This window comes from Camelina sativa, chromosome 13 (assembly GCF_030686135.1).
Source record: "Camelina sativa cultivar CO46 ecotype springtype chromosome 13, ASM3068613v1".
NCBI classification, from domain to species: domain Eukaryota; kingdom Viridiplantae; phylum Streptophyta; class Magnoliopsida; order Brassicales; family Brassicaceae; genus Camelina; species Camelina sativa.
Genome location: NC_141892.1, coordinates 1,598,844 through 1,615,425, shown reverse-complemented (window position 1 = coordinate 1,615,425; position 16,582 = coordinate 1,598,844). Strand labels below are relative to the sequence as shown.

Genomic DNA, 16,582 nt, shown 5'->3' with positions numbered 1-16,582 from the left:
ATTAGATTTTTGAAAAAAATATTTAGATGCACACAACATTAACAAAAATTGAAGAAATGTTAAACGAGTCCTCTATAATTATTATTGAGAAATAATGATGTGTTAGGATTTGATTAAACTTAATGTAGTTATGCAATCAGAAAATATGATTAATTATATAAGGTACCTTTTGCCTAGGCTTGGAGACTTTGCTTCTTCTTCAAACTCCTATGTCAAGGGCTTACGACACTACAAAACATTACCTACTTGAAAAATTGCTTCCAAATAACAAAGATTGGTGAGAGCACCACCATGTTCTTAGAAGGCTTTGGCGTTATATCCATTATCTCCCGGATAGAATGAAATTTATCGTCATCTAATAAACCAGCTTTTCTATTTAACGTGTCAATCTGTCTTGTTGGTCCAACAAGCATCCCACTTCTGCTTCAATACATGCATAATCAAGCTCCGTTTATTCTCTCTAGGCACTCTCTGAGAATAATATTCATGATCCTGATATGGATCGGGACCCAGACCTAAATCGATAGAAGGAGCAGTCAAAAACTGAATCGATAGAAGCAGAAATAAAAACTAAACATTTTTTACTAGTTCGCTTGAGCTTCTTCGAAGAGGAGGAAAAGGATCAGAGGCACAAGACCGGAAACACAAAACCTACTTAGAAGATTCTAATCGATTTGAGCTGCTCAGCTCCAAAAGAAGTTGCTAAAAGTATATATACATTAGTCTGTCCACATATATTATTTTTGTACGAAAAATATATATATTAGTCTGTCCACATATATTAGATTAATATAATAAAAATGCTAATGGAAAACAATTATATAAACATATATTTGGTTGTATATAATCCAAAATTCATCTCCATTTCTAATACTCAATAGTTGTTTCTTGTCTAAATCAAACTTGTCATTAATATTCATCACCACAAAGCTGAAAATGTAGTGGATGATGATACTAATAATTGTTTGAAAAGAAAAAGTGTGAAATCATCAATCAGCAACATTTTTCACATAATCAAGGAGGTAATATAGTAATTTTAGAAAATTTTCAAAACATTTTGTTGTTTATCTAGTTCTCATCCATTTCTTCTTTCGTATATAATTAGGTTAGTTTTTTTTTTCAAATACAACAAATGAATGTAAACATTTGTAGTGGGCAAAATTATGTTTTCATAATCTTTTAAATATTTATCAAAGATATTAAAATTTTCTGTTTCCTGTGATTACCTTTAAATTCTAAATAATTATAATGTTTAAATAGGATTATAGTCAAAGCAATGGACATGAAATTGGATTAGGTTGATAGATTACTTATTTTTTTTGTTGGATAGATTAACAACAAATATGAATTGGATGGACTCGTAAGAATATGTGAATCGAATTGGTATGTTATTTTGAATTTAACAATATGTTTTTTTTGTCAACCTTTGTATATGGTTTGAGAGCAAAATTTTTTGTTGGATAAATTAACGACAAATATCAATTGGATGAACTAGTAAGAATATGTGAATCGAATTGGTATGTTATTTTGAATTTAACAATATGGTTTTTTTTTTATCAACCTTTGTATATTGAAAGCAAGCCGAATAAGGGCCTGTTAAATAAATATCTTTGGGCCAGCGACAAATTGTAAACGAATAACCATATCACAATTGAGCCAAATAGAAGAGCCAGATTGAAATTAAGATATTTGACCCGGAAAAAAAAGAGGTTATTATATTTTTAATTAGATCAAAAATACTTAGTATTTTTGATTAAAAGTATTAGATTTAAAAAAAAAATATTTAGATGCACACAACATTAACAAAAATTGAAGAAATGTTAAAAGAGTCCTCTACAATTATTGAGAAATAATGATGTGTTAAGATTTGATTAAACTTAATGTTAGTTATGCAACCAGAAAATATGATTAATTTATAGAAAGGTTTTAACCAATGAAGCTGTGTAGTCGTGAGGAAAACACAGGTTGCCACTTCCCATTACTGTCGGGCTAAACACAAAAACACCCCAAAGTCACCCTTATATAAATATTGCACTTCAATTCATTTAATCGACCGATTCAAATCATAAACATGCAGCATTACCTAAATCGTATCTAATAGATACTATCTATTGTCTTCGTCAACTAACTTAACTCTTGCCGTACAATTTGACAAAAAAATATAATATATCTACAATTCAAGATCTAACAAACTATGAAAATTAAATAAAATGGATTCATAATATAAACTTCCAAAATGAGAAAATATATAAAAAAAACATATAACAGTGTAATTTTTTTTATTAACAATTATTTGAAACATAGATTGGTGTCTTTCTGAAGACTAAATTTGGCTGATAATTTAACAAAAATAAAAAGTGAGTTGATTTGATATTTAAGGGAGAAAAAAAAAAGATAGAGAGGCGGTCAATAAGATTAAATTAAATTAAAACAAAAAAAAAAGATAAAAAAAAAAGGAAGAATAAAATAATAGGAATAAGGGAGGCTAGTGGATAGATTAGACGAAGGACACCAGAGCCACCTTCATTCACTTCACAAACCGCTCGGCGACAAAGACGAAGAAGCCGAGGAAGCAAGCAAGCGAGCGAGCGACGAGAGAGACTCAAACATCTACACTAAAACTCTTTTGCTCAGATTCGTAACCACCTGCGCCCAAGTGACGGCGACGACGACGACGGAAGGACCAGATTCGAATTGTGCCAAGACAGGTAAAAACTCATCGGATTTTATTTTTTTCTCAATCTCAGATTCCGACGAGAAACCAGTCTTATCTCTTTCTCTCTATCCGATTTCGTCTTTCCTTTTTTGTTCATTGTATTGATAATGTCGATTGGTTAATTCGGTTCTTCTCTTTTTTTTTTTTTTTATCTGCAGCAATGGAGTCTACTGAGTCGTATGCGGCAGGTTCACCGGAAGAGTTGACCAAGAGATCTCCAGAACAGCACGATTCTTCAGAAGCTGGTACTCTGATCCGATCTGTTCTTTTTGTTTATTTCCTCGCTGCATTTTCTTCGACTCTGACTCTTAAATGTTTTTTGGTATTTCGTCACCTTCTTGAATTGGATCTCGTTTAAGTACTTTGTGATATGACATCGTGGATGTGTGATTAATGCTTTTATTCTGATTAAAACTTGGGAGAAGTGTTTCTGTGCCATGGATCTTAGGATGGTTTCATTATACTATTACCATGTGTTTCTGTTCTATGAAATTATAGTGAATTTGTTCAGAATGCAATGAATTATACAAAGGAAAGTAACTATTTTGTTGTTCTTCTTTCATAAGGAACAATGCTGTGAGTGAGTTATGATCAGACTCATTCTTATGTAGTGTTTTTGTATCATGTGTGTGGTAGCTTGGCAGGTATAATCGAGGTTGTATCATGTATGTTTGATGGGGAGACAAAAAAAAATTCTTTGTTTTGTATTTCAATTCAACGAATAGCTTTAAACTGATGTGGTGTAGTGAACCATGCTCTCTATTTGACTATCTAATGTGTTTTACTCTTTTCAGATTCTGCTGAGAAGCCAACACACATTCGGTTTCTTGTTTCCAATGCGGCAGCTGGTTCCGTCATTGGGAAAGGTGGCTCGACCATCACTGAGTTTCAGGCAAAGTCTGGGGCACGGATTCAGCTCTCACGTAATCAAGAGTTTTTCCCTGGGACGACTGACAGAATTATTATGATATCGGGCTCAATTAAAGAAGTTGTCAGTGGACTGGAACTTATCCTTGAGAAATTGCACAGTGAGGTAATCTTTTTTCAACTTGTGTTTGACTAATTAATTTATATATTTTGTCATTATGAAATCGATTTTAACTTGTTTTTTTTTTGTTTGTTAGCTTCATGCTGAAGATGGTAATGAGGTTGAGCCTAGGAGAAGAATAAGACTTGTGGTTCCTAACAGTTCTTGTGGAGGTATAATTGGAAAAGGAGGGGCCACTATCAAGTAAGTTTCCGTTCTGTATTTGTTAATGCAGTTTCTATGAGGTTTTGGAACTTCCATAACCAGTTTCCCATAACACCAGTTTCTATATAACACACTAAACCACCAACCAACATCTATAATGTATCTGGTCATCTTCTTGCGTTGTTTCCATGTTCAAATTTTCTCCAATGCATATCTTTAAGACAGTAATTGTTTCTCTGAATGCATGCATAAACAAGTCAAGACCCTATAACCAGTTTGAAGTAGTGTTAGTATGGAATATCTAATTTCTCTATGACAATGCACTTTTTTTTTGGTTTAGGAATATTGACTTCAGATATATGGCTGTAACTAACTCTCAAGACATTTCTTTCTTTGAACACAGGTCATTCATTGAGGAATCTAAAGCTGGTATTAAGATTTCCCCTCTGGATAATACCTACTACGGGTTGAGTGATCGGCTAGTGACATTATCTGGGACCTTCGAGGAGCAGATGCGGGCAATCGATTTAATTTTGGCTAAGCTTACCGAGGACGATCATTACTCCCAGAACGTGCATTCCCCATATTCATATGCAGGTATATCAATTCAGTACTTGCTTAGTTAAGTTTGTTTTCCTCTTTGAAGTCTTTGATTGCATTTATTCATGTTTGAAAGCGATAGAATAAAAATAGTTAGATCATCGCCGGACCATCCTTTGACAGTTGATTGACACTATGTAAATAATGTGTTATATGAAAAGGACTGTTAGTCACTACACATTACAAATGTTATAGGTCAGAAGCCACTGTACAAGGTTTTGCATTTCCTGTTCTAAGGTCATGTGGAGAATCTAAGTACACATGTAGATGCTGGATCATATCCCTTGTCAAATGCTAGATTAGAGTAGGATTTTCTACTGAGTTTTAGATTGTCAACTAAGGTAGTAATGGCGATTCGGATTTCATCTCACATGGATTTTCTTTCCATATTGAGGATTCTGTATGATGCTTGTCTGTTGTTAAGCTTAATTCTCTTGTAAGTTCCTTTAAACTCGGCATTTTAGGTCTTTTCTACTCTGGTTTTCATGGTCCTCCATATGCGTATGTGCTTCCTTCTGTTCCTACAGCGGGATACAATTCGGTTAACTACGCACCCAACGGCTCTGGAGGCAAGTATCAAAACCACAAGGTTAGTCTCTTTCCACTTTCTTTCACCCTATTTATGCATATATAAGAATGGATAGCCTTTTGGTGTTAAAACAGTCGCAGATAATTTGTTTCGTTTTTTCTGTCATTACTTAATCTGTGATATGGTATACATTCCAGGAAGAACCTAGCAACACGGTGACAATTGGTGTCTCGGATGAGCATATAGGATTGGTCCTTGGTCGTGGAGGAAGAAACATCATGGAAATCACTCAGGTCCGTACATTCCAACCTTTAATTAAAACTCTTTCAGTCCACCAAAATCTTAAAGCCTGCTTTACTTCCTGCAGATGACAGGTGCCCGAATAAAAATATCAGACAGAGGAGATTTCATTTCTGGAACCTCTGATAGGTAAATAAAGTTAACATTACCTGAGAGTTACAATATTAATTACCTCTTATGACTAAAGTTGATATATGGGGAAAATATTGGCAGGAAGGTGAGCATCACAGGGCCACAGAGAGCAATCCAACAAGCTGAGACGATGATAAAACAGAAGGTTGATTCAGCCACAGAGAGAGCCACCGAGTAAAAACCGTTAAGAAATATCCAATATCGGTTCCTATCTTTGGTCTGTTTACTTCATTTGTTGAGGCTTAAGCTTTCGGATGGGGATCATTAATCATCTTTGAGTGAGGCAGAGATATATCTCTAGGAGCTCTTTCTTTCGTTTTATTTATATGTCGTCGACACTATATAAATTGTGTTTTTCTCTGGGAGAGAAGCAGATTTGGAGTTAGAAGTACTATTTTCATTTGTTTTTTTATAACTTTGTTGCAATTTGTTGAAGTTTTGTTTCCCTTTGAGTTCTTTCTGTTGTAACAATTTACAATAACCAGCCATTACATTGCATTTGCTTCTTTCTTCTTATGGGATCAACTAGGAACTATTTACAGGGTTTAACCCAGCAGTTTTTTTACTCTGGTTAAAACTTAAAATCAAAAGAAAATTTACAAATATATGTTTAAAACGTGAAAGTTAAATTAACAGAGGGGAAAAAGGGAGGGTTGAGTATGAATACAAAAGGTGTTGGGTTAGTTAAAACTTAAAAGAGTAATAGTATTAAGCTCTTCAATAATAACAGTATTATGTTTAAGGTAGATCTTTTACTGTTTACACTTAACAAGTTAACAGTAAGAGTGGTATCTTCTGATATTCACATAGAAGAGCCAGAACTTTTCCTATTTACATGAAAAACCGAAAGGCGCTCAGATTTACGGAAGGACCCCTGAAATTTGGATATTTGTAGACGTATACTTCGGATATACTGTAATATACAGAAGCATCCTTATCTTTTGCAACTTTATATAATTGACTCGAAACTTTCTTCATTTGCCGAAGAACCAATCTGCATCTTTTAGAATACACTTGGAGATTCGATCTCACTTCTCACAATCCTTCACCCCTTCTCCGACTCCGATACCATCAACGTTCTCCGGCGGCTCTGGTCATCGCCGCCATTTCGGTTTCTAACTTTATGTTCGTCTCTCTCCTTCCCTTTATTTTCCTCATTATCTTCCCTTTAGTTAGCTTTCGTGAAAGCAATTTCGAATTTAGTGTTCAGATCTCTTTACCATTGCAATGTCCCAAACTTTGATTTCGTGATCGTCCCTGAGAAGTACTAGGATCTCTTCGTTTTCTCCTTGTTTCCATATGGAAATGAAGGATCGTGAGAAGCTCAATTCTGGATTTTAGAAGTCGTATCCATCTACTTGATTATAGAGTTTCTTGTATCCGATTGTTAAATCGAATGTGATCGAAACTCGTCTCCTACTTTTTGTTTCTCAGACTGAAGCTGTGACGTAGCCTTCAGTAATGGAAGAGATCAGGAAAGAGATAGACGTTGGTGATTGGCATTCAAATCTCGCTCACGATGAATGGTCACCACTCCCTGTTTCTGGCTCTCGAGCTTCAGCTCGCTACAAGGTGGTGATCTTTCAGTGGTTAAGCATTTGTATTGATTTGGGATAATCTCTTTTAAAAATATTTTCATGTGTTGTGTCGTCTGGAAAAATGCAGCATGCGGCAGTGGTTGTTGATGAAAAGCTCTACATTGTTGGTGGAAGCCGTAATGGCCGATACTTATCTGATGTCCAGGTAGTTTTATTGTGTGTTTGTATCATCTTCCTTTTGTTTTAATGAATCTGTGGTGATTTTGATAAACTCAACTCTATCAGGTGTTTGATCTTAGAAGTTTGACTTGGTCTAGTTTGAAACTGACGACTGAATTATCAAGTGCTGAGAGCTTTCAAGAAGATGATGGTAGTATCTTACGAGAAGCTTTTCCTGCTATTTCAGACCATCGCATGGTAAGTCCTTTTTTTACGTGACGAAGAATTTTGCAATCATACTTCAAATTGTTAAATTGTGAACATTTTGGCAGATTAAGTGGGGAAACAAGCTTCTTCTGATCGGGGGACACTCCAAGAAGTCATCAGATAACATGTCAGGTTAGCCATATCCAGCTTTCCTTCTGATTGGATACTCTTTTGAAATTCTCTTATTTTTTATTTTGATTCCTTTCCTTACAGTGCGGTTCATTGATTTGGAAACACATTTATGTGGAGTCATTGATGCGTCCGGGAATGTTCCGGTAAGAAAACAGTTCTCTGAATTGCTGCTTGCGATGTATGTTGTTGCTGTTTTGGATAGTTTTTATACCTTCCATGTTTTACAGGTATCACGTGGTGGGCATTCCATTACACTGGTTGCGTCCCGACTTTTTGTTTTTGGTGGCGAAGATAAGAACAGGAGACTGCTGAATGATCTGCATGTTCTTGATCTTGAGACAATGACTTGGGATGTGGTCGAGACAACGTAAGTTTAGGCAGCTAGATCCATGTTTATGTTTACTGCACATTTGTCTACCTGGTCTTACATCTAAATGCTCTGCACTGTGTTTTTTTTTTTGGTTGATAGGCAGACACGCCCAGTTCCCAGATTTGATCACACAGCTGCCACACATTCCGATCATTACCTCTTTATTTTTGGTGGTTGTTCTCATTCCATCTTCTACAATGATCTCCATATCCTTGACCTGCAAACTGTAAGCATATTTTCTTGAATTTACTTTGTCGTTTTCATCATATTCTGATGAATTTATAAACTCATGGCAGATGGAGTGGTCACAGCCTCATGTTCAGGGAGATGTTGTAACTCCTCGAGCAGGACACGCTGGAATAACCATTGACGAAAATTGGTATATAGTCGGGGGCGGTGATAATAGTACCGGTAAATGCACTCTCTGCTTCTAGAATAGTGTCTCCTCGCTTAACACGATTTTGCAGTTAAAACTCTGTATGCAACTCTCCTCTGTAACTCCTTTCTTTCTGGGGCAGGTTGTTTAGAGACCCTTGTTCTAAATATGTCAAAGCTGGTTTGGTCCACATCATCCCATGTAGAAGCAAGACATCCACTTGCTAGTGAGGTAAATACTTCCAAGACTATAATCCAATCTTAGATGTTTCATTTTCTTTCCTATCCGAGTTGTCTTATGTGGTCTATGATTTAACTGCAGGGTCTCAGTGTGTGCTCAGCATCAGTATTTGGAGAGAACATCTTAGTAGCTTTCGGCGGTTATAACGGGAAGTATAACAATGATGTAAGCTCATAGCCCTAGATTACAACTTACAGAAGTACAATCTAATCGATATCTTATCCAAGCTCTTGTCTTCTGTTCACACAGATATATGTCATGAGACTAAAAACAAGAGAATCCTCACATCCCAAAATTTTTAAGTCACCAGCAGCCGCTGCAGCTGCAGCCTCTGTCACTGCTGCTTATGCCATAGCCAAGTCAGATAAGTCGGATTATCCTCCACCTACAAATCCAACTCTCAATGGAATTGGAAGCAGTATCCCTGAAAGAGATATTAGGAACAGATTCGATGCAATTAAAGAAGAGAAAAGAACATTGGAGTCATCTGTTGCAGAAACCCAAGTAGAAAACGCGAAGCTCAGGGAAAAGATAGATGAAGTCAATAGCAGTCACACTGAACTATCCCAAGTACGTTATCTCCAACTGTCAAGCTAATTATAGTTATCCCTTTTCGCGTTTCTGTGAACACAATTCACAATCTTTAAACATAATCGTAGGAACTCCAATCTGTACAAGGTCAACTTATTTCAGAACGATCAAGATGCTTTAAACTCGAGGTTACTAAGCCTGCTGAAGCTTTTTTTCTATTATGTCTCTTTCCAAAATCTTCAACTCAGTCGCGATTATATGTAATGGCATGTCTCAGGCACAAATAGCGGAATTGCAGAAAGCATTGGAGTCAGGGCAATCCATTGAAGCTGAAGTTGAGATGCTTAGAAGACAAAAGTCAGCATCTGATGAAGGAGAAGGCGGGACTGTGCAAAGGCAAGGCTCTGGTGGTGTGTGGGGTTTATTTGGAAAGTAACTCCCAAACAATATAAGCTACACAAATACATAAGCTTTTGAAGAAGCTCACTGTTGAATCCGACAAAGACAGAGAATCAAACGTTGGTTTAAAAGTACTATTTTTGAGAATGAGAGAGCTAAGTGTGGGGAATATGTTCTTTCTTATTTTATTATCAAAGATTTAGAATCAGTTGTTTGTTATGAAATATGAATGCTTGTTTCCCTTAATTATTGGAGAATTTTCACAGCATTTATTTATCGCAGGTAATAATAATAGTGTATCCCTTCAGTAAGTTTGTAAATAATAACAGCCAAGTTTCCTTCTGTTAATAATCGTGCATGGACTATTACATGTAACTTCGACTGCTTTTGAAACGAATCTTTAAGGAAGATTAAATTTAATCTCAGAAACGATATCCCTTTTTGCTTCCTTAAGATGTCACTTAATTATCATCATCGACCAGAAAAAAAAATAAGACTTAGTATACTCACTTGTATGGAATCTTAAAGATAATTTCAGACTACACAAAATCCCTTTTGAAAAGATAAAAAATAAATATTGAGCAGCAAAGCACTGCCAGAGTTAAAAACGCTATATAATTGAAGAGATACAAACACCAAAAAAGTCTTTTTGAGACGATTCAACTTTTGATGCTATTACCGGGCAGAGACCATGGTTCCTATTTTGAAGCTAACAGAGAGTACGAGAACCCATAAAAACATGAAGATCAACATAGCTCTTGTCTCCGTAGTTCCTGTCTTACTTCCCGAGGCATTTGGCTCATCATCCCGTTGGACCACTCCAAATGAAAGGACTACGTTGAGGTTACCGTTCTTGTCATATGCCCAGCCCATACTGCTATCCGCTGCTAGAGTCATGTTTGATATTCTGATCATACCTGCAGTCACGTGAACTGAACCAGAAGATTGTGCTGAGTGTAGCCTGATTGCTGCGTCCTTTGATTTGAACTGTGAAGCAAATGAAGATGGAGCAGGAATAGCTCCAAGCATGTGGCTTGTCTTTTTGAAAAAAGGGTACTTTGAAGCTGCAGGATTTAGTTTCAGAAGGCGTCAGAATCGATCATCAAATAATTTGTTTTACGATGAATCAATGAATATCTGAGTGTTACCTGAATCAAAGTCCGTGAGATCTGCATCTTGTTTTGAGGAAGATCCTTCACCACTTTCCTTTTTCTCCACCATCTCTTTGCCTTCTGCGACCTCCTTCTCCAATTCTTCAGGGGCAGGCTGTTTGTGTAAAGGTGAGTTAAAGAGGAGTTTTAACATACAGAAAAAACTAAGCACGTTGAAAGCACAAGTCTTACTTTTTGGTCGAGGAGAGCATCTAATTCAGGATCATCAAGAGTAAAACCATCATCGTCAAAGTTAAAATCATTAAGATAATCTTCGAAGTTAAAATCATCTTGTTGAGCACAGCTGAGATCATTCGTTTCCAGGTACAGACCATCGTTGAGTGGAAGACTGTTGTTAGGATCCATGAACGGCTCATCAGGCAAATAGTTAGTATCAATAGGAATGTCACTGTAACATGTATCAGCCACAAACACATTATTGTTGGATGAGTCCATATTCAGCGCATTCTCGTCTTGCACGCCACAGTCAATATGTTCCTCCGGAAATAGAGAACAAGGCTGTATGCTACCATCCCGTATGATAGGCTTCTTATCTTCCTCAAAAGTTTCAGTTGGTTGTTCAAAGTAGCCACCAGAGTCGACAACGTAGTTTCCTGGTTGAATGTAATTTCCAGAGTCTGAGTGATTGCCTGATTCAACATTGTTGCTTGATTCACCATGACAATAGTTGGGTAGAATAGGAACAGCATCATAGATCACCAGATTTTCGGGCTTCTGCGAAAGGAAATCACATTCAGACGCTCACACAACAGATAAAATCATGAACGAATACAAACAATAAGAAGATGTAAAGATGTATATCAACATGAATATGCCAGGACCTACTAACTAACATCCATCCCTCATCTTAAATCTAAACAGGTATACTATTTCAGCCTAACACAAAACACTCCCCTCATCGCTCTTTTGCATTTGCAGTATTCCACACCATCTATCTAACCACATCACTGATCACTCTTACACTACAAAGTATTCAAAAGAGAAATAATTTCTATATTGTTGAAGAACGAGGTAGAATCTACTTGTAACACAAACCTCATCAATGCCATCAATATCGACATAGACATCGTCATCGACAGCCAATCCTTCACTGAAAGCATCTTGCTCTGGTACATATGTCATTGCATCTTCTTCCCACTCCTCCTCAAGAAATGGAGCACCGTACTGCTCCCCATTCTTAGGCCCGGTACCACTCTTCTGAAATATCCTACATAACACATATGCTTCCTTCTCCACACACCACCAAAACAAACGACTCAACAAAGTCAATAACTCAATCCATAGGCATTAAAGATAAAAACTTTCAGATCAAAAAAAAAAAACAAAACCCAATTGCTCAGAAACCTTACTTGCGGCACACCAGCCTTCTTCAAGTCCTCATCAGAAAGCCGATACTCATGCATAACCCAGTTGGTCCTTTCACCACGAGGAGCTCGACCCTTGTGATAAACAAGTGTCTTCTTCATCCCCACGACTCTTGAACCATTACGAATCTCCCGATCTTTACCAGTCGTCTTCCAATACCCTTTCTCCGTGGCACGATTCGTCTTGGAACCATTACTGTACTTCTTATCCAGCATACTAAAGAAGTACCATTCCAAGTCTCTACTTTTCAGCTTCGACTTGTCTATAAACACACAAAATCAATCGAATCAATCACAATTCTAGATTTTTATAATTCGATCTAACCAGAAAGCAAAAGAAAAGAGAGAGAGAGAGTAACCTGGTAGATCCCAAGGCTCGGATTTGTATATGTCGGTGACGGAGATAGCATCGAACTTAAAGGGTTTGTTACAGACCTTACGCTTAAGGTAGTAGCGAACGAGTTCCTCATCCGTAGGGTGAAATCGGAACCCAGGAGCAAGCGACGTCGTCACTGAGTCACGACCCATCAAAATCGGTGAACCCAAAAAGAAAGTTAGGGTTTTTTACCCGGTGGGTGCAGATTTCGAGACTAGATGATAGAATTAAGATATCGCAAAATTAGGGTTTTTAAAAAAGAATTGAGAAAAAATTGAGAAGAGAGAAGAAAGAGAGTGAGAGAGATGAATCGATCACGATGATGCCATTAGAAATAAGCAAAAGCAAAAAACCAAACCTTTAGAAAAGAAAAGAAAAAAAGAAAAAGAAAAAGAAAAAAAGAAAAAAAAAAAAAAAAAAAAAAAAAAATACGCAGCGAAGGTTTTAAAATCTTCCACGAAGGTTACAGATTGGAGGCAACTATTAAGTGACGGTGCGGTGATATTCGATTTAGTGACGGTCTAATCTAGTTAGGTGACACGTCAACACCGTAGCTAATATTTTCTGATTCTAGAACATTCTAACCAAACATGAGTTGAGGGTAGGTCGTTGAGATATGGCAACTATCTGTTTTTTCAATCTATTTATTTTCCGTTGACAAATTATCTTCTTACTCAAATATACAAAATCCAAAAAAGCCTTGAACTGATCATAATATTACTAAATATATACATCAATTTTGTAATCCCAACAAAAATAAATAAATATATAATACAGTATATAGACAACACATTAATAAGATTATATTTTGCATTTTTAATAAGATGATAAGTTTCTATCTGAATTGGTAACTTAATTTTTTTTTTTTTAGATGATAAAAATGCAAACCGTACAACAGCAGGAGTACTTGATGCTAAACTGTGCAATTAACAGAGAGATTCACATCGTTCCCAATTCATCAACCATAGCTCACATCATGACCACTAAGTAAAAGTCTACAGATTTATGCGAAAAGAAGTAGAAGAGAAAGAAGAAACATGACTATTTGTGATCTGTCCCATCTAAGAGCATGGTCCCTTTGTTCGCAACGTTTTAATCTGATCTTCAAGATAGTTTATCAATATTTCTGCCTCTATCGTTTCACGAATTTGCGTCTCTCTGAGCACAACCATCTCGTCCTTCTCCTTCATCAGATCCTGGATACTCTTGGTGATGGACCTTGTTGTTGCAGGTACCTCTTCAGCTACTGCTTCTTCTTGTTTGTTCCCCAGATCTTCGATCATACTGCCGAGGCGGCTCTTAAGCACACTTGTTTGTTCTGAGTTTGTTAGCGGCTCAGGCTCAGCGGCACCAGTGTCAACAATCGTTTCTGTTGAGGAACTACAGTGGTCCTGAGTCATATGGCTTGAGCTGTTGGAGTTTCCACTAGAGTCGACTCGACGCTTGCGTTTGTGTTGGAAGAGAGGCAGTAGTACTGGAGCTTGTTTGTTGAGGACACAAAAAGGCAATATTGGTGCTCTCTTCAGTGCCTCATCATCAAGTTTCGTGTTGCTGTCATCGATCTACACAAAGTTTTCATAGGTTTACGGTTCACGTTTGCTGCAATGTAAAGCATAAGGGCAAAAAAAAAAACAGACTATATATGAAGAAGCAAAAACCTGTTGAGTCTCGTTGATTCTATTGGCATCCACAACAACTGGAACAGGGCTCACAGCTCTTTCACCATCATCATTCCACTCTTGTTCTACGAATGGTGCATATCTGCTTTCAATAGGTTCCCCAGGGTTTTACTTGCGGAAAACTTTACACAATACGTACGCATCTACCTGCTTCCCATAAACACAAAGTCACATAATCCAGTTTTAGTGACCTTCAACACAATAAGAAAACAGAGAGAGACTATATAATACATAAGCAGCGGCCACCTTAAGTCTAAATCAATTCAAGAAGCATAAGAAACCATTTCTGATTGTGGAAGAACACACAGATTATAAGGATCCTGAAACACAGTCAACTCAAAAGAATGTAATACAGAGAATATTTATAGTACCTGAAGGCCTTCGTCATTTTCAGCGAGGCGATACTCATGCATCACCCAATTAGTTCGCCGACCGTTTGAAGAACGCCGCCCCTTGTGAAACACATGAATCTTCATCATACCAATTGCAATGCTCTTCTCACCGTCTCCTCCGCGGATTTCCTTGTCTTTTCCAGTGGCATGCCAGTAGCCTCGCTTTACAGAAGTACCAGATGAATACTTCTTATCCAAGGCACTGAAGAAGTACCATTCTTTGTCCCTTGTCTTCAACTTCGAATGCTCTGCAACAACAAAAAAACCACAAAGACTACATTTCTTGAGTTACAAGCAACCAATTCCACAACATGAATTTGCGAGAAATGCTTCAGATTTCAAGTAAGCATAGCAAAAGCGACTGAAACCCCCAGAACCCATCGAGTTAAAACCCTACGCGTAGAGTTATCTCACTGATCACACAAACTTGAAAGGACACGAAATCCAACCCTTGAGAATCAAATCGCCAAGAAACAGCGGAAGATCTCACCTGGTAAGTTCCAGGGCTCGTGCTCGTAAAAATCGACTTCTCCAATAGCATCCAAACGCATGGGTTTGCCCTGAACCTTCCTCTTCAAGTAATAGGTAATGAGTTCTTCATCGGTTGGATGAAATCGGAAACCAGGAGCGAGAGATGTCACCGCCGCAGCGTTCACTTGAACTTCCCTCGGCGCCGGCAAAGCTCCACAAGGTTTCTTGGAGTCGCGATCCATTGAAGAGAGAAACCGTTCTTGTGTTCTTGTATCACTTTTCCCAATCTCTTTCTCTTGGTTTTGACTGACAGAGGAAAGAATGATATGAAAAGTCCAAGAAAAGAGTACCTTAGATCGCAAGAAACTTGGTTTCTGACTGCGCAGACCTTTATAAACAACTTTTTTTCGAATTTGGGTTTTTATTTATTGTCGTTCTGTTTCAGTAATTTTTTTATTTTTCATTATTTTGGGGTGCAGAGTTGTTTTGTGCGGTAAATAAAACATTAACTTTACAGTATCTCAAAAAAAAAAAAAAAGTAACACTACATGTGCGTAGGGCTGGACACGGGACGGGTACCCTTGAATTTTCTCATACCTTTTACCCGATCCGATCCTAACGGGTAATAGAAAAAAATTACTCGTACTCGACCTTTAAATAACGGGTACTCGGAAAAAAATAGTTAACCCTTTAAATACTCGACCCTTTACCCTTATCCGGAAAAATGAATATCCGATAAAAAATTGTCAATAAACGCAATAATAATTTCATATTCCGAAATCCGAAAAGGAAAAATTTATAAATGTATGCAACATATAGGTCCAAAAATTAGAAAATTACAAACTTTAAAAATAAAAATAAAAGATTAATTCAATTGGGCGTCAGATATATCATTTCAGTTGGACTAAGTTGAACTTAGGCTTTAACTTTAACTCTACAATATATTTATAAATTAATAATAAATAATCTATATATACATTTTTGCAGCAGTTTATGAAAAAAATCCTAGAGTTCCAACTTATTTACAATCATGCCATTAACATTAAATATTTATATTTTATAATTTACCATTTATTAAATTATGATAAGGTTTCCTATTTTTTTAAAACAATTATTCTCCAATAATCTCAACTTTCCAAAAAAAATCGGAACCACTACTATTTGCATTAAATACTAATTTGATAATTCATTAAATATATATAACTTTCCTTAAACTTGAAAAAAATTCTTCCTAATCAGAGTAATAATATTTTTGCGGGTTAAATCATTAAATCTGTTGCGGGTCAAACCTCACATGGCGGGTTAACACATATTATCACGTTTTAACCATTAAAAGAAAACTAGAAGAATTGAATTAGTAAAATGTTCACATATCCTAATCCTGTAAACTCAAGCGAGACATATGAGTGCATACTATATACTCCCATGGGTTTTGTAGGATAATTTTTTGCAGGTTAAAGTCATTAAATCTGTTCTAGAACCGAGCTGACATTACCGGTTTGAACTAACACTAAAAATATTGATTTATTTCATATATTATAGATTTTAAACTCACAAAATAATTAACCATCCTACGAAACCCACGAAAGTATATACATGTCCGCAACCGTTTCAGCCCATACATTTTATTAAATTTTTAATGGTATA

At 36.6% G+C, this 16,582-nt stretch overlaps 4 protein-coding genes across 6 annotated transcripts; 2 read left to right on the top strand and 2 right to left on the bottom strand.

Annotated features, from left to right (window-relative positions):
- The first annotated feature begins 2,376 nt into the window (after positions 1–2,376).
- LOC104708676 (protein BTR1) lies at positions 2,377–5,981 on the top strand. Of its 2 annotated transcripts, none has more exons than XM_019234953.2 (9): positions 2,377–2,708; positions 2,875–2,961; positions 3,511–3,749; positions 3,841–3,947; positions 4,312–4,505; positions 4,973–5,097; positions 5,235–5,330; positions 5,405–5,466; positions 5,551–5,981. In XM_019234953.2, exons 2-9 carry the CDS (start codon positions 2,877–2,879, stop codon positions 5,645–5,647), a joined length of 1,005 nt encoding a protein of 334 aa, XP_019090498.1. In that variant the 5' UTR covers positions 2,377–2,708; positions 2,875–2,876; the 3' UTR covers positions 5,648–5,981. The 2 variants fall into 2 exon arrangements, with proteins under 2 accessions (XP_019090498.1, XP_019090499.1); XM_019234954.2 differs by having other exon boundaries at positions 2,400–2,708; positions 5,036–5,097.
- Positions 5,982–6,389: 408 nt separating this feature from the next.
- Positions 6,390–9,749, top strand: LOC104734453 (acyl-CoA-binding domain-containing protein 6). Its single transcript, XM_010454036.3, has 14 exons — positions 6,390–6,594; positions 6,904–7,041; positions 7,135–7,212; positions 7,293–7,424; positions 7,499–7,565; positions 7,647–7,708; positions 7,793–7,932; positions 8,035–8,161; positions 8,232–8,346; positions 8,454–8,542; positions 8,633–8,716; positions 8,801–9,121; positions 9,211–9,270; positions 9,360–9,749. Exons 2-14 carry the CDS (start codon positions 6,931–6,933, stop codon positions 9,516–9,518), a joined length of 1,545 nt encoding a protein of 514 aa, XP_010452338.2. The 5' UTR covers positions 6,390–6,594; positions 6,904–6,930; the 3' UTR covers positions 9,519–9,749.
- Positions 9,750–10,034: 285 nt separating this feature from the next.
- LOC104734452 (NAC domain-containing protein 78) lies at positions 10,035–12,871 on the bottom strand. 2 transcript variants are annotated; one of them, XM_010454035.3, is made up of 6 exons: positions 12,377–12,871; positions 12,003–12,280; positions 11,689–11,880; positions 10,825–11,367; positions 10,630–10,747; positions 10,035–10,545 (listed from the first exon to the last, which is right to left on the bottom strand). In XM_010454035.3, exons 1-6 carry the CDS (start codon positions 12,543–12,545, stop codon positions 10,157–10,159), a joined length of 1,689 nt encoding a protein of 562 aa, XP_010452337.2. In that variant the 5' UTR covers positions 12,546–12,871; the 3' UTR covers positions 10,035–10,156. The 2 variants fall into 2 exon arrangements, with proteins under 2 accessions (XP_010452337.2, XP_010452336.2); XM_010454034.3 differs by having other exon boundaries at positions 11,689–11,883; positions 12,377–12,851.
- A 426-nt stretch (positions 12,872–13,297) lies between these two features.
- Positions 13,298–15,306, bottom strand: LOC104737832 (NAC domain containing protein 50-like). Its single transcript, XM_010458091.2, has 4 exons — positions 14,955–15,306; positions 14,444–14,712; positions 14,052–14,219; positions 13,298–13,955 (listed from the first exon to the last, which is right to left on the bottom strand). The coding sequence occupies exons 1-3, from the start codon at positions 15,175–15,177 to the stop codon at positions 14,181–14,183; spliced, it is 531 nt and encodes a 176-aa protein (XP_010456393.2). The 5' UTR covers positions 15,178–15,306; the 3' UTR covers positions 13,298–13,955; positions 14,052–14,180.
- Between the last annotated feature and the right edge of the window lie 1,276 nt (positions 15,307–16,582).